Genomic DNA, 23,008 nt, shown 5'->3' on the forward strand with positions numbered 1-23,008 from the left:
CTGCCGACACCGCGGCCTTCCGGGGGCCCAGCGCCTGCGCGCCGCGGCGGCAATGGCCACGCCGGCGAAGCGAAGGCTTCAGTCCCAACCCCAGCCGCAATCCCCGTCCGAGGAGAGCGGCTCGGAGCCGGAATCGGAGGAGGAGTCGGGCGAGTCGGATTCTGAGGAAGAGGAGAGGATCGATGAGGTGAGCGGAGCTCTCCCGGCGCTGGTGGCCTGCACGCCTGCCCCGCACCGGCACTCGGGGCCCCGCAGGCGCGGCCATGCCCCCACCCACCCCTTTCTTCCTTATCATTCCCGTTCTCTCTTGATGCACTGGAGGTAAAATAAGTTGAAAAATGATGGAAAGAGGCATCTGGGCTCGTGAAGCCGTGAGTGGTGCTGGGGAGCGGGGTTTGTCCCCCTGCCAGCTCCTTGAGAGGAACCCGGGGGTCGGGGCGCGGCGCGGGCTTCAGCTTGAAGTGTAATAAAGTAACAGGGTGTGTGAATGTATGAGGTAAAACTGACTCAGTGAAGCGATGGAAAGTTCGAATTATCTTTCTTTGTTTGTTTTCTTTTTTAAAACGTTATAAAACCCAAGGCCGCGTGGTCGGTCTGCCTTCTGTGTGGGGAAGCCACGGCCGCTTGAGAATAAGGCTTTCAGCACAGGAGATTTGCTTTAAGTTTCTTCTTGTCGAAGAAAGAGGGGGGAAAATTTTTTTTTAAAAAGCCAGACCTCATGGAAACCAAATGTCAATGTGTTTTCAGAGCTTTCTCTCAATGTGTAGCTGTACACGTGTGGAAAGCACAGCAGTCAGGGAAGGGTCCTCCCCCTGACTGGGAGGGCGGAATTTTGAGGTCTTTTTAAAATCAGATTATAATAAATGACCTGTCATTTTCACAGAGGTTAAAAGAGTCACAGACTAGGAGTATCAAAGTGTTTTAACTCAGTACATTTCAAAGTAAATATTTTGCTAGCTTGATTGTCTTCACTAGGATTTCACTTTTTAGTCAGTTTCCCTCCTAGACGAGGCCTCAGCTTATTTTAGAAAAAAAACCAAAAAAACCCAAGAAACAAAAACAAACAAACCCCACAAACCCTACCTTTTAAAAAAATATGATAAAAAGTGTATGCTTAATTGTTTTATCAGTCATAATAACACGATGGAAAAGCACTTTTTGCCATTTTCTAGAAACCTGTGCCCTGTTCTGTGGGTACTGACATGATCTGAGCTGAGTGTTTAGGAAGTTCTTGAGCAGCAGCTCTCTGTACCTTGTACACTGCTTCAGCCTTTTGCCCTAGTGGGGACATCATGGAATTAGAGCTATTGGCAATAATCCTTTTTTTTTCCCCCTGTTTCTTTTTTTAAGTGCTCAACATTTCTGCTAACTGTGTTTTATTGTGTTTCAGCATCGAGGTTCTTGAGTGACAGAGGTTTTCAGGGTGGTGTCTGTGCCTCCTGCACTACTGCATTTTATTTGCAGTTGTTTGTGCAGGGGATGAAATTTCCAATATTGTGCTGAATTGGGTGTTCCAGCTTTTGAGAATGATACATTGTTATTATGTGCGTTTTGGTTTGTGAGTGTAAATAGAAAAATATACCTGTTTTCCCTCAATTCTTCTGTGAGACAGAAGGTGTGCTTTGCTAAAGTTAAAGTGTACTGAACACTTAGACCTCTACAGACTTGGAGATCTGTAAAATCAGATTTGTTTCAGTATAGTTCTCATAATTTTAGTTTTTGCCATGCCAGCCTTTCACTTCACCTCTAGGACAATCTCTTCATTTATGCAGATATTTTTTTCTTAGAAAGGGGCATGTGGCAGTTCTGTCCATCTGAGAACAGCAACATGATTGCCAGCTGGGGCCTGGTTGATGAGAAGGTGCTTTGCTCACTGCTGTGTTCTCTCTAGCAGTTTTACTGCATATAGCAGCTTGCTCTGGGGGCTCTGTGCTTTGGATGCAGTGCAAAGAGACTAAGTGCAGAGCAGCAAGAAAAGACACACTAAAATATATGATAAGTCTTTATTTCCTTTGGTTTTTTGGTTTGTTTTTTTTTATAGATGAAAGATGGGATGTTTGTGAACTCTCCCATCCCAGGCTGTTATTTTTGGGCACTGGAAAAGCCATAAAGCAAACCCAGTGTTAGAACATCTAGTGCTCCTGTGCTTATATCAATTTTATGGCTGTGATTTGCACAGCATTCAGAACCACTGTAAACTGTGTTTTGTTCAGACTTTACTGGTGTAATCATTCAGTGAGATCCTTGAATTTTAAAGCACTCAGGAGTTCCTGGATGCCAGTGTGGATACTACACACCCCAAAGATACAATCTCTTTGCTTATATAAACAGCTTCTTAAATAAATCATGTCCCCTCCTTGAGAAAGTCACTTATGTTTTACCTCTGTAGTTCTTCCTTGCTTTACTGGACCATAAAAGAATATTTGGCACCCATCTATATTTCTTCCCCTCAGAAGGGGTTGTATATTTTTTTTATATGTTGTAAATTGGCCTCTGAGGCTGTTCTCCCAGTGGATTGTAAAGACTGTGACCTCAGTGTGAGACTGGAGTGGTAGGAGTCTTCTTTGGTGTCAGAAGTTTTGATTCAATTTGACTGAAAATTTTAGTGTCCAGAAGTTTTGATTCCTCAAAACAGTTTGAGGCATTACACTCCAGTCCTGCAGGTTTAAGAGTTTAACTGCCTTGGGATCAAAGGCTCTCTCTGCAGCAGAGAATCTGCATGGCTACAGTGAACCCAAGTGTGAGAAAGACATTTTAGGAATGAAGTATTAAGGGTTTGTTCACAACACAATTTGCAAATCAGTTGTAAAAAATTACTGTCAAAAATGCTCTCTCGAGACTGCAGAAGAAATGCTAACAATTGCTGTGATTACTGCAAGATGGAAATAAGTGCTATTTATGATGTTGACCATTACTTGTCTTCAAGTTTCTTGCAGTTTACCTTTGTTTTGATGTAGCTTCTTGGCAAGTGTGTTTGATATTCTGTATTTTACTTTTTAATAGGAGGTGAATGTTGAATTTGAAGCACATTCCATATCAGACAATGACTACAATGGGATAAAGAAATTGCTGCAACAGGTACTTTGACTTCCTGTTGATATTTCCATGAATAATATCTAAAGAGTGACATAAAGTCATCAGTTCACATTTTTGTATTGATTCATAGTTTTCCTGTGCTCATAGTGAACATGTTTCATAATCCATGGTTTCCAGAACTTGACCCAATGCACTGTAGGGCTCTTCTTCCCCAGTGTATGTAATCTTTCCATCTTCACTGTGTTAGTTGCTGCCCAAAAAAATTCCCTCAATGTTAATCAGCTTTCTGGAGGTGTTTTTTTTTAAATTACAGTCGTTAAAAAAAAAGGCAAGAAATGGGTCTGTTTAATGTGACAGCTTCCAGCCTTCTGGTTGTTTCTCTTGTGCTCAGCAAGAATTTAGGTCACCAAACTCAAAAGGGTACCTGGTATGCAAAGTGTCTGCTTGTGGAGAGTTGAGGAGCAAGCACTTCAAGAAGTTGCTTTTTAGTCTTTACAGTGTTACATTGGAGGAAGTTAAATAAACAAACTCACTAAATGGAAATTGGAAACGAAACATTGTTGCATGACAACCTTCAGAAGTTACTGACTTTATTTTCAACTAAGTGGCTTATGATCTATCATCAGGCATAAAACTTCTTGTTTTTTATTTTCCAGTTGTTTCTGAAAGCTCCTGTTAACATTGCTGAGCTAACTGATATATTAATACAACAGAATCATATTGGAAGTATTATCAAGGTAAGAGAGAATTTACAATTGTGAATTAAATACAATACTTTTTATGTTGAAATAATGTTACAGCCTTGCAAAAGGTGATGCTGTCCTTGTGATTTGTTTGCTTTCTTGATGCCTACTTTCAACCAAAGGAGATTTAGGTGGGTTTTTTTTTTTGGCTGTTTTCTTCTTATATGTGGAAGGCTTGTCATTTTTCTCTCTGAATTTTGGCCTGAAGAAGCTGCTTCCACAGGGCACAGCTGTGCAGTTGTGCCATGTTGTATGGCATCCTCACTGTGGGTTCCCTTTTTGTTCTGTCCCAGCAATTTTTATGCCCAAGTTTAATGTGATCCTTGTATTATGCCTGCATGACCATCAGTTCTTTCCCCAGGTTTTTCATTGCAGGGCTTTCTTGAGCTTTTTTTTCACCCTGTATCCAAGCTCTCTTGCTCAATGTTTTTTAAGCAACCTGTTTTTTAAAACTACTCAGGTTTATTTTCCTGCATAAGAAACTGAAGGAAATTGGTTTTGCTTAAGATATTGCTGTCCCTTGTACTGAGATGCTTCTCATTATGTGTGAGCTATCAAATTTTAGTGCCTTTCAAAAGATCCTGCTGTAGAAGATACACAACCTGGCTCTCTAAATCACTGGCTCTAAGTGCAGAGACATTCAGTGCTGCAGCATTTTCATAGCCATAATCAGAATTCTTTCACCACCAGCACCAAAATTTGTAGGTTGTGTTTGTACAGATCACCTTAGGTGGTTGTCACCTGCCAAGCATCTCTGGAAAAAAAATATTTCTTGCTGGGGAGAGTGGAAATAGAATGTCAACTTGAGCTGTTGCTTCTTCTTTCTTTGAATAGCAAGCAGAAGTCCAAGAAGAAAGTAGTGATGATGATGAAGATGATGATGAAGTCCTTGGCTTTATAAGCTGCTTAAATTTAACAGAAAGGAAGGTTGGTATTCCTCATGAACACCCAGGCAGTAGGGAGACTTCATCCTGCTTTTTGGCCTTGTATAAAAAAAGCTGAATCAAGATTTTGAATTCCACCTTGGAAGATTATGTTCTTAAAAGTTGTTCATCACTTAGCTTTCTTTTGGATCCAGTCCCATGTGTCTTCCTGAAGGTAAAGCATAAAGCAAAGAGTGGTGTAGAGAGTTAAAACTAGGTTTAGTAAGAAGTTCCAAGGTAATTTAGCTGTCAGCCTCTTGTTTTCCATCACTTTCATCTTTTGCAGCTTTTGAGTTTTGCTGTTGAGCAGACAGCAGCTTCTAGCTGCATTCCTCTCACTTAAGAGCCTTTGTTTGCCCTCAGCTTTAGGGCTGGTAAATAATTTCAGATAAATTGTATGTTGCTTTAGGGACTGCAAAAGGACATTGCCAGTAGGCCTGTAGAATATTTCCCTGAAGTCCCCATTCAAGGTTTTCTTGTGTAAATTCTTGTTCTGCAATGAAAAGAAAACACACCTCTTGGTTCTAGGGTACACAGTGTACTGAACAAATCAAGGAGCTGATTCTAAGTCACTGTGAGAAGAGCTGTGAACAGCAAGTAGCAGAACAACTGGAAAAGCTCCTAAATGACAGTTCTAAGCCTGTGGGTCTCCTGCTAAGTGAAAGATTCATTAATGTCCCACCCCAGATTGCTCTGCCCATGCACCAGCAGCTTCAGTAAGTTTGTTTCATTTGGTTTTGGTTAACATCATGTTGAACAGTGTTTTCTTCACATTTTTTCAGATATCTTACATATATAGAACTATGTTAACACAGTGATACTATAGGTGTAAGTAAAACATGTAAAATATAAAAAAATATTCATCTCATATGAGGTCTTAGTTTTAAAATTGCAAATATTATATTTGAATACCAGGAATGCATATGCAGAAGTTATTTTCTGAGGTGTAGAGGAACAAGCTGAAATATGAATATCCTTTCTGTACTAATACATTAGAAGGTTGACTTATGCACTTGTTGAGGGTTTAAATTTATTTTCAAATTGTATGTGTAAAGATTTATTTGTCTTTAGGAAAGAGTTGACTGAGGCACACAGAACAAACAAACCTTGTGGAAAGTGCCACTACTATCTTCTCATCAGCAAGACCTTTACAGAAGCCACAAAGAGGAATGCAAAGAGCAAGGGAAAGAGAAATCAGCAAAAGGAGGAATTAATGTTTGCAAATGCAGAGGAAGAATTCTTTTATGAGGTAACAATTTAAATTATTTTAAAATTAAAAATTGTTTTAAATTAAAGATGTTTATTTTCTTGACACAAAATGGTATTTCACCTAAAATTCAAAGTTTTTTTTTTTAAAAGATATCAGATATCTCTCAGATCCAGCTTTTTTTAGAGTAGTGTTGAGAGATGAGGATGCAACCCCTGGTTGTGTCACAAACTCAGGTGTCTCATCCAGGAATCCAAATTATTAAATTCCCTGTATTGGCATGAATTTGCTAATATGTTACTTGTCTCAGCTCACAATTAACCTGACTGCAAGATGGTGTGGTGCATTTTACCTGTGGCAATGGTAAAAATGGTAAAATCTCTGGTATTAGAGATTGGATCAGCATCTGCAATACTTTAGTACATAGATCTCTTTTCTCTGCCTCTACACAGTAGTCCTGTGCCAGAGAAAACAGCTGTTAAGGTTTTATTTAGGTTTGATAATGCAGTTAAATGAATTTCTCTGAGGTCTTTTCCCAAGAAACTTACCCCATGCAAAGCCACACATTGGTGTCTTGTTTGTTGTATAACATGGAAACCTGATCTGTCTGCTTCCATTTGGATATTCATAATTTTCAGAAACTTCTAGGAATAAAAAACTTTGTGGAGACTCAAACACGTAGATAAAAATTCTCTTTTCTGTCTCAGTTCTGCTTAGAACAAGTATATTAATAAAAGGTGCTAAAATATTGTGACAAAAATATTGCTTCCTATTTCCTAAGGCAACCCCTCTATGCAGTTCTGCTGGTCCCAAGACAAATCATGAGAGGGGAAGATGCAGGAAATAAAATGAAAATATATACTTGGAAACGTGAATAATTTTTCACTGAACTTTTCCTTTTTTCAAAACTTTAAAAATACAACAAGATTGCTTTGTCAAGAGCCCATTATTATTCATTTCTGGCAGTGCCTGCAGGATAAAGTGCTTGCACATGCATCATGCAGTTAATGGCAAAGGTTCCTGTATGCAATAACTCATGACATTCTCTGTTAGAGGCTATATTATGGCTGAAATTTTATTTCTTGGGAAGAAGAAAAATGTAAGGAGGTGAATTCATTGTTAGCTATAGGGAATAACAAATAATAAAATAACAAATTTGGGATTTTCTTTTTATGTTCCTGACACAGCAGCTTTACCAACTGAACTTTAGTTTTATATATATGTTATTTAAAGAGTGAGGGAGAGAAGCCTGTGATACCCACATATCTGTGGGTGTTGTGTTCTACAAGGCCTATTTTACATTTATCTGTTTTGTTATTTTGAATGGCATTTTAAAGACTAATTGTGTGCTTTTATATAAATGGCATTAATTATCCTCTCAAGTGGGTAGGCTCTAACTGAGCATTTCTTTTTAACAGGCCAAGGCTTTTTAACAAAATAATTTTAAACATTTTGGAGGGTATTATATTAAGCAGGTCTCTGTATTTAATAATGTGTATGTGTTAAATTAGTGGTGGAGTTTATATCCTCCTTGATCACACAACTTTTATCAGATTGACATGAAATAGTGTTAAGTGTAGTGAAGCAGACACTTGGACCCAAATAAAACAGAGACATGGCCTTTGCCACTTGGCAGTTCACTGTGTTTTATTCTATTTATTCTATTCCTTAAAAGGTTATTGAGGGAGCAGAAGAAAAGTTCTGTTATGCCCAGAATTGATTAAAGGTTTAGGGCCTCCATTGCTCATATTGTTCTAGAGCAAAGCCACTCAATTTTGGTTCTTCCAAAATGAAATGTACAGCCTTGAGATACTGTTAGTAAATAGCAAAGCTAAAAGGAGACTGGATTTAACTTCCCTTGCAAAGGGAAGAGGTTAGGGAAGTTTATTTTTTTTCATTTAGTTCAGGTCTTACTTTTTAATCTGTCTTATGTGGGAACTGGAAACATTAGTTAGGCATTTCTTAGCCATCAGGCATTTGTCTGGGAAAGCTAAATAAAAAATCCATAATGTGGACACCTCCCTGTTTGAAGAAACAACCTGTACAAATATATGTTGCAGTGGCTCCAAACATCTGGAGACTTTACAAGAGCTTTTGGAAATTCTCAGTAATTTGAGTTAGTGCCTGAACCCTTAGTACAGAATTTCTGCCAGCGGTGTGAGAGAGGGGGGTTACTGTACCAAAAATCCTTACAGATCTGCTAATGCTCAGCACTCTGAGCAGTTTTAGAGAGTGCCACAAAAGGAACAGAGCCTCTTCATTGCCAGGGTCTTCACCACGTGGCCCACACCAAGCTCTCATCTTTAATTCAGGCTCTTTTCCACTTGCACCCCCTCGCTGTTTCTTTTATCTGGGTTGTGGTGGATCTGCTCATTCTTAACATGACACAGCTAGTGGTTTGCTCTTGTTCCAGGGTTGAGGGTTTGCTAAAAGCCTGATATTCTTGTCATTCAAGAATCCCTGGTAGCTGGCACAATAGCTTCTAAGGGTTGGCATACCTGATGTGATGATATGGAATCAGATGCTGTCTTGAACCCATCTAAAATGAGGCACAGTAAGCATAAAAAGGGGGCATAGATTTTTCATTTTTTTTCCTCTTCAGGATTTTTTTTTTTTTTTTTCTGATACCCAGCCACAAGGATAGCAATCATTTTAGGATTGAATATGAATTGTATGAATTCTGTGAAAAGCCAGAGTTCAAAGCACTTCACAGTGGTTTCTCTGGTAGGTTTGGTGGGCCTTGTGAGAGAGAAGAAAAGAACCTCTTAATAAGCATGTACATAATGGGGTTGTTTTTACTGTGTTTAGGTGATGTATTATCTTCATGCTAATTAAAAATACTAATCTTAATGCATTTATTCTGTTTAGAAAGCCCTTTTGAAGTTCAGCTACTCTGTGCAAGAGGAAAGTGACACCTGTTTGGGAGGCAGATGGTCCTTTGATGATGAACCAATGAAGCCTTTACGGACTGTTATGATAGTTCCAGCTGATGGAATTAATGTAATTATGGAGAAACTCAAAGACTATCTCTCACTCTGAATGGTCCTATAAACACCTTTTATTTTTTTTGTAAAGCAGCCATGCAGAACTCTGACAATCTTTTCAGGCTGCTCTTAATGGTTTTGTTCTGCTCAAATGCTCCCTCTGTGCACTTAAAAGACAAGTAGGTGGTACAGCCAAAAATACCCATCAAATTAATACATTTAAATATTGTGTCTTACTGCAGTCTGGTATCATCATTAAGCAGTCAATAAAAAAACAATATTACAAGGAAACTTGAAGATCTACTCCATGTGTTTTTAACCCAACTTAAATTGTATATTTTTGTTACAAAACAATACATGCAACTCCTTTTATTTAAGAAAAGTGCTTTTTCTGTATGTTTCTTCCATTTATGTCAAAATTTCAAAATAACATGGGTTAAGAGTGGGATATATATTGCATAGACTGTTTTTATTTATATTTGTTCAATATATGATAGTTCACTCTAAAATCACTGAATAATACATCTTTGTTCAGTGTGAGTTTGGGCAAAGTTTTCGTTTTCTTTGCTGTCATCATTACTTTTCTGTTCCTCCTTCATGGTTGAAACAGGTGACAAGTGATTCATTATTTCCTGGAGAATATCCTTATTTTCACTAGGAGGAAGATTGCTAAAATAGTACTGAGGTACCAGCTCCATGAATCTGGTGAGGAAATAAGGCAAAACATTAATTTTTTTTTTTTTTTTTTTTAAATGGAACTAAATCCAGGCTTGTACAAAACACACCAGCAACATGATGATGCATACAGCTACAAAGTTGATATTTCAACTCAAAACCAGAACTCTATGCAAGATCTACTCATAGTTTGTGCTTTCAGTAGACTTGTACATAATATACACACTCTACACCTCAGGTGATTGTTGTTCAGTTCTCAGTGCTGCAGATTGAGTGAAATAGTGTTGGGTTTTTTTCTCTGGATTTGAACATATTTTTGATTCAATGAAACTATGAAAAAGGCTTTCTTATGAACTTTGAAAAGAGAAAAAAGTATATGTACATAAGACATACTGAGAAAAAGATGTGCTGGAAAATATCTTTTCAAGGAGCAAAGACATGCCCAGCCAGATTAATCTGTGAGTACACTGCTGTGTTAACTCTTCCTTGATTTTATTTTTTTTATTCCTGTGTATTTTATCTTGTAGGAAACTTCTGCTTTCTGGTGGGTTTTTTTCAGTGAATTATTTAATTACAGTTATAGAAGCAGACATTAGATTAATTCAGTACCTGAATAGATCAGCACCTATTAGGAAATGCAAAAGGCTGACTTAAATGATGTTTTGCATGAAAAGAATATTAAGGGGTGAGATCACAAGTTTTTCCCTTTTTAATAGTTCTGAGCTCTAATGGAACTGAGTGCTCTGAATGAAAATGAAGATGCCAAGCAAAGCTACCCACAGTAGCAGAACAGTACTGGCAACAAGGAAATAAAATACATTCCACATATATTTACTAGTGAATATAAAGAAGTGTGAAAAGCAGTAATTTCTTCACCCTTCTGGTGATGCCAGCTCCTCTTGCTTGACTAGATTGAGTGATTTCTCAATGTTTCTCAACAGATCCAGAAGAAATCTGCTTTTATTATGGAGATAAAGGAAAAACCTTGTGTCCTTCCCCTGTGTGACTTAAAAGACACTTCAGTGGTAGAGGTATGAGGGAAGAGACAGTTTCACCACTGCTTACTTACAGATTGGGTGATATCTCAGAGACCACCCTGATGGAATTGTCCTCTGAAATGCTGAACTCGTGGAATAAAACCCACTCAGGGGTCTTTCTGGTGTTACAATATGATGAGAAAGGGTGAAGCTGGGCCACTTGTCTGTGTGTTAACATTAAGTAGTTACCTGAGCCATCAACATCACGAGCAATCTAATAAAAAGGCAGAGAGTTATTATTTAATTGAATATTCAAGATGCACAGATCAGTGTTTGCCTGTTCTATTAAATCCAGGAGTTAAACTTGTATTCAGGAGCTTTCAACTGGAGAGCCTGAGACTCTTCATAAATTTCTGCAAGGAAAGCTTGGGACTGAGGACTGTGAAATGAAATTTAAAGAAAATATCAGTTTGCAAAAGGAAACTTTGCAACAAATGAAGCCAGGCTTATACTGTAAGTATCTCAGCTTGACTTTGGAGGGTGGCAGGCCTCTTGGAATAGTGTAGTTTGGAGGGGTCATTCTTATGTTTAAGTGGAGCATTGTGATGCAAAGAAAACCATGTTCTCAAGTGAGAATAAATTAATCTTTCTGGTTTGTGTTTACAGTTGCAGTTTGATTACCTCCTTTGGTGTTGATGAAGAAAGCTGTGTATTATGTATACCTAAACATATTCACCAAATCAGTTCTTTGTTTCCTGGGTGTAATTTCATGAAAACATCTTCACAAAAGAAATGAGGCTCCGAGAGACTTACTACAAATTAGGGAATATTTTGAGGTGAAAGAAAGAAAGAAAGGTGTGTTTGAGTGAAAGGCAGATTGACAGCTTTCCTCTTGCAGTGAAGTGTGTGAACTGCACGCTGTGAGAGCTGAGCTCCAGAAAAAAGATTGGAATTGGTAGAAGTGTTTCTGTGGTACACTGGAAAAAATGGCTTTTATCCTTTCTGGTGATCAAAAGACTTCACTATTTAACTTGCGTTGCTTGGAAGCATTCTGTGTAAGGTAACATTGCAGTCAGAAGAAACCATAATATTTTTCCTTACGTGCATAAAGTAACCAGATAAGAGAGATTTCTTGATGCTTAGTGTGTTTTCTGTTGACCCAAAGTCTGGTTCTGAAATGGGAAGTTCAATACGCTTCATAATCTCTACTAATTCAGCCCGGATAATTTCTGCCATCCTCAGTGCAGAGCAGCTTAGGAAATAATCACGACACCATTTCTCATTACTGGAGTCTGTGGAGGGGAAAAAAAATACCAACAGTATTTTGGCTTAAAGCAGAGTGTTACTGATGGGTGCTGTCCACAGATACTGCTCTGGAAATTCTCTTCGACTGCTCAAATAGATGAAAAACATTTTGGAGTGAGTAGCTGTGTCAAAGCTGTCCAAAATTCTGCTAAGAAGAACCATAAGGACAACTTAAGCTCTCTGATTTTGCTTGTAAAGTGAGTGGGCAATACTTTATATCCTTACTTACTATTCAAAATCCCTTACTTTGTCTGTAAAAAGTGATAGCTTCAGAAAGAATGAGTAGCAATCCTATTTTCAAGCTTTCTGGATTCAGGCAGGGATATGGCAGTGAGAAAACATTTGTAGTGCTTGTGATGATCCCACACTTGGACCTCTCTTCAGCATTTATTGTGTCTGAACATGAAACAGTCCTGTCCTGCCATACATTTGTTCTTGGTATGTGCAAATCTGCCACTCTGATGTGTAAGAACTGGACTCAGGCTGAACAAACCTGGGTCAGATGTTTGAACACAGGAAAGTGCTGTGAACAGCTTCTGCCTGCTGCTGTTCCCTTAAACTTTCCTTTTAGTTGGCAGCTCTCAGAAAAACATCAGAATTGTGAAGCTGCTGGGGGAATCAAGTCCCCCCCTCAACTATTTACATCATTTCATAGCTTAAGCTTAGATTATGGCCTTTTACTGGAGGAACCATCTGATTTTGTACAGTGGCACTGCAAATGCCAGTTGCAAGAGTGCTTACATATCCTTGGTGGATGAGGTATGGTTTCCTACCTCACATTCAGTTAGTTAAGAAACTAAAATTACTATTTGTAATGACTACTATCATAGGTTGCTCTTCTCTGCAAATTGACAGTTCCAGAAAGAATCATTCAAGAAGGATTTATAAACTGAATGCCAATAACACTTGCTTGGGTTTTGGTTTCTTTTTGGTTTTTTGCCCAGATTGGTTACAAGTGCTCCATTTTCTCTGGTATGGGTACACTTACATTGGTGTGTGGAGTTTGCACTGGCTTCCTTGAAGGCATTGAAGACATTGATAAGAGTAAAGTGATCTCCTGCAGGGTGTGAAAATTTCCTCCAGCAAGTAAGAGCAATCTCTTCTGTTCCAGGAGGTGCATGTAAGAAGCAGGTAGGAGCTTAGAGAAAAATCAAGCCAGGGGTTATTAAGACACAGAGGTGAATGAATGCACAAACAGTTACTCCACTGATAGTTTTTGTGGCTTTTTTTCCTTTCTCAGTTCCCTTTAATATTCAGTGTTGGGTTGCTACTGAAGAACTGGATCCTTGCTTTTACTAAGGTTTATTTAGATGGGTGTTCTTGCAATCTCATCTTCAGTTACTTTCTGCTGTAAACTCCAGAGGGTGAGCAGCTTTTTGCTAGGCTGGTGACAAAAATGCTTGATAATGGCAAGATCCAATTGAGCCAGAATCCAAGCATGGGGTTTCTTTATTATTGAAAGAAACTAGTTCTGTGGATGTAATGCCTTAATTTGCTCCTATATACTGAAATTTGTGCCTTCTGGTGTGTTTTACTTCTGTTTTGGTACTGTACTACATAATTGTGCCTTTTGAGATGGATGAGCTTTTAAAAAGCTAAACTGTGCCTATCTCAAATTGTTTATATTTTTTTCTATGTACTTAAATCTTCTATCCCATTTTTAGGCCCACTATTAAAAATCAAGCCACGGTGAGCATTAAACCAAGTTGTCCTGTAAGGAGAAGAATTAATTCAGCTTGGTATCCTGGGGGTTCATGTCTTTGCTTCTTAAGGCTCCTCACCAGCTTCTGGGCCTAGGATATTCCCCATGGGCACACCCAGTAGTGTTGTGCCAAAACATTCCAGGCAGGGTTAGGCTGGGGCTGTTGAGCAGTAGATAGCTCTGCAGCATTGGTTCTGTGCTAGGGTTGTCCTGTAAAAGTAGGACAGTGCTGTGTGGTTAGGAGACAGCTAAATATTGCTGAAACCAATATCACTATGGAGCACTGAGACCTGAAAGAATCTAAGTTTAGCCCTGTCCTGTGTTATCTGGTGACAAGAAGGCCAATGGCATCCTGGGGTGCATTAGAAAGGGGGTGGTTAGTAGGTCAAGAGAGGTTCTCCTCCCCCTCTATTCTGCATTGGTGAGGCCACACCTGGAGTATTGTGTCCAGTTCTGGGCCCCTCAGTTCAAGAAGGACAGGGAAGTGCTTGAAAGAGTCCAGTGCAGAGCTACTGAGATGATTAAGGGAGTGGAACATCTCCCTTATGAGGAAAGGCTGAGGGAGCTGGGTCTCTTTAGTTTGGAGAAAAGGAGACTGAGGGGTGACCTCATCAATGTTTTCAAATATGTAAGGGGTGAGTGTCAGGGAGATGGAGTTAGGCTTTTCTCAGTGGTGACCAGTGATAGGACAAGGGGTAATGGGTGTAAATTGGAGCATAGGAGGTTCAAGTTGAACATCAGAAAAAATTTTTTTACTGTAAGGGTGACGGAGCCCTGGAACAGGCTGCCCAGGGGGGTTGTGGAGTCTCCTTCACTGGAGACATTCAAAACCCACCTGGACACGTTCCTAGGGGATGTACTCTAGGGGGCCCTGCTCTGGCAGGGGGGGTTGGACTAGATGATCTTTCCAGGTCCCTTCCAACCCCTAGGATTCTATGGTTCTATGATTCTGAGAAGTCATTGTCATTATTTGCTGTTTGATCTTCTTCAGGAATCAACCTCCTCTCAAGTTATCCCAAAATCTTTGATTTTGTGTGTCTTTGATGTATTGAAATTTCAGTAGTGGCTTTTAAGGAATTAACAGTTTTTAAGTATCCGGGCTTTATGTGTTGGTTTGAAAGTTCTGTCAAATCAAATTAAATAAATTTTATAATTAACAACCTTCTAATAGAAATGTTCCTGTTCCAGACTTCACATGTCCAGCATTTGGAGCCAGCTGGTTTGTCTTACAGTGCCACATAGGAATACAGAGATCCACCAGGACAGAAAGGTGTGGACACTTAAGGTTAGTTTTATAAAATATTTAAAGTGGAGGAAGCAGATCACAAAGTAATTCTCAGCAGGTCATCATCCCAGTATTGTTTGTAATTAAAAGTTCCCTTGATTTGCAGTTTCAGTCTGCAACAAAATACAGGAATATAAGAATGTTAATTTTGAAGGGGTGTTTTGTGAATGCTTTCTGATAAAAGGTTGGGGCATCTGAGGCATGGGATTAGAGTGCTAGTTATGAATTCATCACTTGTATTTCATTGCAAGTTTAAAGACCTAAGCAGCCAAAGATATTAATTTACTTGAAATAAGCAGGTGTGAATATCAGAAGTTTGCATTCAGGTTTCCCTTGTGAACAGACAAAAGAATCTCCATGGATTTGGCAGGTGACACAATCATTATTTGTGAAACCTTATTTTTGAGTACCTGTTACCATGGCTGCAATGGTGAGCATCTCATCAACACACTCGAATTCACACGAAGCCAGAATTGACTTTGACAGTTGTGGATCCAGGGGAAATTCTGACATAATAATTCCAAATTCAGAAAGGTTTCCATCATTATCCAGGGCTGCCAGGTAATCGAGATCTTCCAAAGCCTGCATCAGGCTTTCAGGAGCTAATAGAAAGGAAAGATAATTCAAATTCTTGAGAATGGCAATGTCTAAATGAATGCCTGAATTCTCATTATGATACTGTATATTGCATATGTGAAAATGGTAGCAGTCAGCTTCTATCATTTGACAACAGGGAAGAAGAAAAAGTAATAATGAGATGAACAAAAGGCTGAGAACATTCCAGAGGAAGAAGAAAAGAGGTAAATTATAGGGCTGCAAATAACTTTCTTGATCTTTTTTTCTATCTGAGCAGTTTTTGTCAAAAATCCAGCCACTGTCTGCTGAATAGTGCATTGTACTTTCTCACTGCACAAAATTAAATTTGGGTGACAACTTCCTCACAGCCTCCATAGGCTGAAATGAGAACAGTGAGGCAGAAAACCTCAGTGAATATAGGAAAATAATTAGGTAGGCTAAGAGACTAATTTGTGGAGAAGAATTAGGGAGTTACCATCTTCTTTCATGGGTGAGGGTGAATGAAATCAGCAACCCACAAGATCTGAAGATACAGAATGTGGTTTGTACACACAGACACAAATAAGCCTTTTCCTCAGTTCTCATTACATCTCATCTGTGATTTCTGATTAAGCTCATCAGTATTAAAATGAGAACCTGAGCAGGAAAAGCTGCTGAAGTTGGTCCCTTTGGCAAAATAAGGACAGAAGACCTTTACATGCAGTCCTGGTGGCTCCAGTTCTAGGGCTGGAGGGAGGGAACCTGAGATCCGAGTAGAAGTTGTTGAGTCCACACTGTTGCTAGAGCTTAAAAAAAAATGATAGAAATTCAGGAACTCCTGAAGTGTGAAGGCTCTTTCCTCCCTTTTTAAAGGTAGTTTTCTGTTCCAGGTCTTACTGTAGTGGTCAATGCCTTCTACAAGTGCCACTTCATTTTAATTCTTAACTGCTCTCCCATCACTGCAGCAACTTTAGGTATGTTCCAGCTTAAGGAACAGTTTGGTGTTTTCTGGACAACAAATTCTAGTCTCAATGAAGATGGTGACAAAAATTCCACTAGAGCAGAACTGTGCCTGATTCCCAGCTGTGCATGCCATGGGAAATCAGTGACATCACTGCCAATTTTTGAGACTTTTTGAGACTTCTGTCTCAAAAGTTTGCATATTAACATAAATAAATAAATCTCTAAATAAAGAAACCCACCAAAATGCAACCACAGCTACCCACACAGGCAGGGGGTGTGTTTGTTCTTGTATCTTCATCAGTAGATGAGTAGAAATAATTGCTTTTTGGATCTATTATGGACAGGAACCTGTCCTTGACAAGCTACTACTGCATCATGAAAATGAAAAGCAAGGAAAACCTGTAAGGAGCTGGTAGGTCACATTTAGCCCTAACATCCCACCTCAGGCACCCTGCCTTCCTGCAAGAAAATCTTGAGTTTGCCTTTTTTACTTAATTGGCAGTGAGCTGTTAGTTTATTGCCATCAGTCTGTAATTACCCAGTTCTAATGAAGTAAAGAAAATAGTGGGAAGCAAGCAAACACTTGTTTTCAAGCCTTTTCTGTTACTAATGTCTGAAGGGAAAAAACAGTTTATTAATTCCCCTTGCAGCTTTTACAGAACTACTCTACTGTGTAAACCTGCTCTAGGATGTCTAAAGTAGCATCTTAAGAAGAGTCAATAACAGCAAATAGATACCAGTGACTGAAAATACAAGGGGAATAAAATGGGCATTCAGACAGATAGTAATTACTAGGAAATCATGGAAAGCTAATTTCCAGAAAACAAAGTAGTTTGTGCTAAAGCTTAGAAAATATATGGTTATATGGCAGGCAATTTCAGTCTCTTGATAGCATCAGTAATTTGTATTTTTATGCCCTAGAGTTAGTTGCCTGGAGATTTATAAGCATGAATGACTTGCCTATTTTGCTCTGTTACTAAAAAAAAAAAAAAAAAAGACTGCTGGAGTTTAATTATGTCAGAAAGGACAAGATGGTAAAGGCAGATTAAGCAGGTGAAGAAACAGGAAATAAAAAAACCCAATAGAATAAGGCTCTTGGGTGTGGGTCTGCATTTTAAGGCACAAACTCAATAAAAAGCCATTGTAAGGACAGCAGATGCTTATTTGAGAGTTCTTTATAGTATGGTTCCCATTTGAATTAAAAATGATGAGAAAACAAAAGTAGTGTAAATGTTTATATACAGAAATCTCTTCTTTAAAGAACTTAAAGCTGCATTGTCTTAAAATGATTTCTAGCAAGCAAGTCTTACTATTTTTAGGGCTGCTTGCCCTAAAATAATTAATCATTAAATCATTAATCTGAGGATTTGAAGGTTATTTAAAATGATATTCTCTGTTTCATTTTTTTGTAACTTGACATAAACAGTGTTAATTTTCTAAAGGCCACTGCACCTTTATAGTATCATGTCCTACATGACTGAAATGGAAATGCTTGCTGTGTGATAAATATAAAAGTATTATTCTTTTTTTCCACAAGGAAGCAGATTATGTAGCAATTTGCCAAAAATTCTGTAATGAGTGAATATTAGAGCTTGAAGTCAAACATAGATTTGATGATTATTAATAGTCCTTTTAATTGCCATGTCATGTTCACCTGGAGCATCTGCAGGTCCTGCTTTGTGCAAATTTTGGCTGTGTAAAATACTTTTTTTTTTTAATAGAACTTTTCTTTCCATAGGGACAGCTGTTTCAAAGGTAGGGCTGACAGGAATGTTGGGTGAAGGGATGTTGTTTTTAAAGAGATGATTTGTTACCTGGCAAACCAAGTTTTTCCAGCTTCTGTTAGGCTTAACATCAGGAAGAACTGCCAAAGCAATTGCTGCCAGGAGAATAATCTATGGAATGGTGTTTTCTGTTACTGTTTTTTAACATTGCTCCTTGGATAGCAAGCTGAAGGTATGGAGAAATCCAGTGCCAAGTTTTCTTCAAATTATGCAAAGATTTTTCTTCTTCAAGGACAAGTTCTATGTGTAGGCTTTACCTCAATTCTCTTTTTCCCCCTATAACTGCCGAGGTAGGATTTTTAATGAGTCTGTCATGCCCTTAGGCCACCAATTCCATATTATTTTGAAATTATAGTAATAGTTGATCATTAAAAATTACTTCTTCCAAACTGATACTTCGTAGCCTTTCTATTCACCCTCCTTCACTCCTCCAAGCTGACAAGTAGTGGTCCCCACTGTGCTTTTTCTGCCAGCAGCAGGGACAGCCAGGACAAGGACTGATCTGCATTTTTCTACCATAAATATTCCAAGTTACAGCCACACATCACAGGTAGCACTGACTGTGCAGTCAAGTCCATTTTCTATCTGCTTTGTATCCCCCTCAAATCATGCCCATGACTGTGCCACACGTAGTATAACCACAAAGAGTATAATTTACAGATTATTACATAATGGCTTAAAAATCTTTTAATCATTTGGGTTTCATTTTTCTCTAGTAAATGATATCAGAGTGGTCCAGCTTTTAACAGTACTGGGTTCCCCCTTTTCTTTGGGCTGCCCTGTGTGACACCAGCTCCTTATTCCAAGTCATTGCCTGCATGCAGTGAGGTGTCTGCTCAGGGACTGGGCTGTACTGATGCCCTGACACCCATTCCTGATGCCTCTTGTCCCATGGGTAGGGAATTCTGCCAAGGGTCAGGTTCTCCCATCCATACTTTGCCTCCTGTGTTTGGTTGCTCTCTGGTCCTTTCCTCCTCTCAGTCCCTTTATGCTTTTCCACTCATTTATGCAGTGCAGTAGATGAAGTCTGTGGCCAGGTCTGTGCCATCAGAAAGTTTTTTTCCTTAGACAAACAATACTATTTAACCAATGAAATTCAGGAATTAAAACATCCAAGAACCAACAGGTGAACTTAATTTATCTGCCTTGAAATGATCTCTCTTGAGTAGGCTGTACACGACCCATTGAGTTGCTGTCTTTAAAGAGTCTGTTTATAATTTTAAAATATGCAAACAAATTTTGTTTCTGAAACTATTTGGATTAATATGCACTTATACTACTCTTATTATTATGGATATTCTAGAATTGTTCTCTCAGAAGGGCTATAATAACAGAGCTCCCAAAGTTAGGGTATTCGTGACCAACAACAAATATTTTATATGAAAATTGTTTATGGTAATTCTGCATGAATCAGCAAACTGCTTTCACCCTGATTTCTTACAGAAATTTTACTTGTCTTCATCTCTAGACTGATTTGCATAATGTAAATAATGATTTTCCAGTGATTTACAAAAAATGCCTGATGTTGCTGCAGTCTGTGGGAAAGGAGTTCTTTTGTCCCATGATGTAACACAGTGAAGTTCTAGCTGATAACTGGCAGAAACCTCAAGACATCCCCATTCTCTGGCACAGGAATTCAAATAATTCACTCCAGCCCTGCAGTGCCAAATGCATTTTCATATGGCTGATGAATTCTGAAAAGGGCAACAAGTCTGCTGCACTTGCTCATCTTGATTATATCCTGAATTAAATGCAGCAGCTCTAAGCCTGACATTGTTGCTTTCATAATGCAGTAATGAGGCAGAGTTAATCCGGGCTTTTTAGTTTTTCTCAAAGAGCAGCAGCAAAAAAAAAACCAAAAAACCCAAAACCAACTTGTGCACATTGCTGTGGAGCAGAAATAAAATGTTTTACTGATGTGATTTTTGTTTCCTTGCTTATCTGCTCTGTGTTCTCCACTTCACTTGTAGGGAATGGACTGTGAAGCACTTTGATTTCTTGCTGTGAATTTCAGTGTACTTTTTGGTCTGTTTGTTCACCAGTTCATGTCACACTGTCATCTCAGTGAAAATGGGATTCAGTTTTGGAGAAATTCACCTTGGGTTAAAAAAAGCCCCAAGCCTCTTTCTGGTTAATTGCAAGGAAAACTTGCAACTATTGCATCATGAGGTGTTCTAGTAGGTAAGGGGTAAAACTAGTGGCATTATTACAAGTACTGCGAATAACAGGGCAAAATTCATCTTTAAAACCTGCAAAAATAATTACACAACTCTGGAAAATTACCATAAATTATCATTACCTGGCCTGCTGATGAAGTCACAGTGTCCTAAGCCAGCTATATCCATCCTCTTCAGGAAGAGAACCACACTTGTTAGCTTTGATTCCTGTATTTTGGCTGGAAAATATGGTTTCATTTCTTTGTATGTAAATTCTTCAGGATACAAGCAGAAGAGTTTTCCTGGAAGAGATTTTAGGAAAATTATCTTTTCTTTTTTCCTTTTTTTTTTCTTTTTTTTTTTTTTTTTTTAATATTTTATATTTAATTGCCACATTTATATTTTATTGCCACATTGATTCTATCAACAGTTGGAGCTAATGGAGTTAAATTTTGAGCTAATAATTCTACCTGATGAAGACATGCCCAGAATTTGTTTATGCATCTCTGCTTGACTTTTGCTGATAGGCTGCGTTATAACAGAGTCTGCTCTGATTCTAGGATTGTACACCTTTAAATGAAAGAGATATTAAGCATCAGATAAGTAAATGAAGACTACAGATATATTCATGGTCTGTACTGAAGTTTATCTAGGTCATTTTACAGAAAGTGTAGTAATAGTCTGATTTCTTTTTATACTACGTTATTTCACCAGCCTGGAAATGAGAGCTCTCAGCACTTTGATAAATTGAAAGAACTTTGTAAGCATACTGTAAGATAAATGTCTTTTTCTGAAGAAATTTACCTTACTAGAGCACAAAATATAGATCTATAGTATCATCAAGAAAAGCATGAAAAAAGATTATTTATTTCTTCCAGTGACAGAATCCCAATATTGTCTGATAACATTTTGTTCCCTAACTCCAAATTTTTGCCTTAATACTGAAATCTCTCAATTCAGTACAGGAGACAAGGACTGTATCAAAGATTTACAGTGTCCCATTTGATTTTTTTTCTTAATTGTACTCAATTTTGATTAAACAGAAGAGCCAATTCACTCACTGTTCTGTCCATGGGACGATGTCCAAAAGCTTCTGTAATATACAGCAAGGCATATAAAACCTGGACAAGATAATTTTCTAGTCATGTCATCTGAATCAACTTTTTCTAGTTTAGAGCAGGCTTTAATAAAAAAAGATAAAATGTGCTTCAGTGCAGGGGACAGATTTCTTTTCCTCCAGGGAAATTTAGGATATATCCTAACTCCAAGGCTTAAGGATTTTGTTCTGCACAAAACTTTTGCTGTGTTCAACTTTCAGCCACGTAGACTGAATGAATTTGAACTTCTGAGGAATGAATATTAGGGCTCTAAACTGCAGCCACTAGGACAGAATTATTAAAGAGTTAAAATTGTGGGACTGATAGACAGAATTATTAAAGAGTTAAAATTGTGGGACTCATAGGACAGAATTATTAAAGAGTTAAAATTGTGGGACTGATAGCAGTGATTTTTTTTTGCTCCCATTGCTTCATATTTCTGATTGACAGAAAGCACTGAGTTTTATTTTGGGCTTCAACTCACCATGGAGAGGAGATTCATTTACTTTCTCCAGGCAAACTAGAATTTCAGAAATCAGTTGAGTTATACATAATGTAATTGAAAACTGCTTTTAAGCTTTTGTTTGTCTCACACAAAATGACAATTTTTTCCTTGACTTGATGAGTTTATAACCCCCATATGAGGACCTTAAAAAATGGTGTTAGTTTTTTGCAATGCAAATAAAATTCTGTGGTGGTTCCCAAGCTTTTGCCTAAGCTACTTTCAAGACTGATCAGGATGAATGATCCCCAGTCCAAAATTTTAGGAACACAACTTCCATTTTGGTGATTCAATTCTGGATTACATAAAGAAACTGTACCACATTTTTTCTTTTGCCTATTACTGGAATATTTATTCCAACTAGCAACACCCATAGGTCAGGTACAAAGCCTGTAGTAGTGCAGCTTTCCAGCTCATGTAATGTCATCATATTCCTACACAGTCCCTCATTCTTTGGGACATTCCTGTGGAAGTGAAAGAAACAAGAGAGATGTATTTGTGAGAATTATTTGTGTGGCTCTTCCCAGGATGGAACCAATGGATGCAATTAGAATGAACTGTAAAAGGACAAAGCTTAATTTGTTAAACTGCAGCATTCTGGGGCACTTGGATGCAAACACATCTCCTGAGGGAGCACAGAGCAGCTCTAAAGGGGACTTTTTCCCTCTGTGAGCATCCTGCACTGCTGGGTGATCTGTGGCATCACTAAATTGTTAAAGAAGGGATGAGGTTCATCTAGGAAACCAGGCACTCTGCCAACACCTAGTGAAGAACTGGTTGTATTCTGCTCTGTCTATAAGATACTGAAGAGATAATTATGATTTATAGGCCAAAACTGCAGTCAGATACAGCTTGCAAATGAAGTATCAGTGGATTAGTGCCCAAGTGAGTGTCAGGTTCAGCTGGGAGTGTTGAGCAGGCTTTAGAAACTTGAAAAATTTGTTTTCTGACTGAATTTAGGAAGTAATTGGTTTCTTCCTTGGTTTTCACGTGAGCTGTCCATGGAATCATTTAAATTTTGTTAATTCAAATGTTAAAAATATCACAGAATCAGAGTTATGAAATAACAGGAAAATATTCAGGCTTTTTAGTAAGAGTTTGCATTTATCTGTTA

At 38.3% G+C, this 23,008-nt stretch overlaps 2 protein-coding genes across 2 annotated transcripts in view; one reads left to right on the forward strand and one right to left on the reverse strand.

Annotated features, from left to right (window-relative positions):
- Positions 1-52: 52 nt before the first annotated feature.
- On the forward strand, positions 53-9,184 carry BCCIP (BRCA2 and CDKN1A interacting protein). The gene is made up of 7 exons (XM_071749665.1): positions 53-187; positions 3,004-3,078; positions 3,693-3,773; positions 4,614-4,706; positions 5,231-5,418; positions 5,774-5,951; positions 8,778-9,184. The coding sequence occupies exons 1-7, from the start codon at positions 53-55 to the stop codon at positions 8,946-8,948; spliced, it is 921 nt and encodes a 306-aa protein (XP_071605766.1). The 3' UTR covers positions 8,949-9,184.
- DHX32 (DEAH-box helicase 32 (putative)) overlaps positions 8,773-23,008 on the reverse strand; it is a 20,563-nt gene continuing 6,327 nt past the window's right edge. Inside the window, exons 5-11 of the mRNA XM_071749669.1 lie at positions 20,766-20,865; positions 20,439-20,597; positions 15,248-15,439; positions 12,839-12,988; positions 11,647-11,837; positions 10,638-10,819; positions 8,773-9,595 (exon numbers count right to left, since the gene is read on the reverse strand). Coding sequence (XP_071605770.1) covers positions 9,403-9,595; positions 10,638-10,819; positions 11,647-11,837; positions 12,839-12,988; positions 15,248-15,439; positions 20,439-20,597; positions 20,766-20,865 — 1,167 coding nt within the window. The 3' untranslated portion in view covers positions 8,773-9,402. The remainder of the gene's footprint in view (positions 9,596-10,637; positions 10,820-11,646; positions 11,838-12,838; positions 12,989-15,247; positions 15,440-20,438; positions 20,598-20,765; positions 20,866-23,008) is intronic.

Source organism: Heliangelus exortis, chromosome 7 (genome assembly GCF_036169615.1).
Source record: "Heliangelus exortis chromosome 7, bHelExo1.hap1, whole genome shotgun sequence".
Lineage (NCBI taxonomy): Eukaryota > Metazoa > Chordata > Aves > Apodiformes > Trochilidae > Heliangelus > Heliangelus exortis.

What these genes read in the sequence shown, in the direction of transcription:
- BCCIP (XM_071749665.1), top strand. Translation starts at nt 53, where the DNA reads ATGGCCACGCCGGCGAAGCGAAGGCTTCAGTCCCAACCCCAGCCGCAA. An exon ending in AAGAGGAGAGGATCGATGAG is followed by an intron (nt 188 to 3,003) that starts GTGAGCGGAGCT and finishes ACTTTTTAATAG; the next exon opens with GAGGTGAATGTTGAATTTGA. An exon ending in CCCATGCACCAGCAGCTTCA is followed by an intron (nt 5,419 to 5,773) that starts GTAAGTTTGTTT and finishes ATTTGTCTTTAG; the next exon opens with GAAAGAGTTGACTGAGGCAC.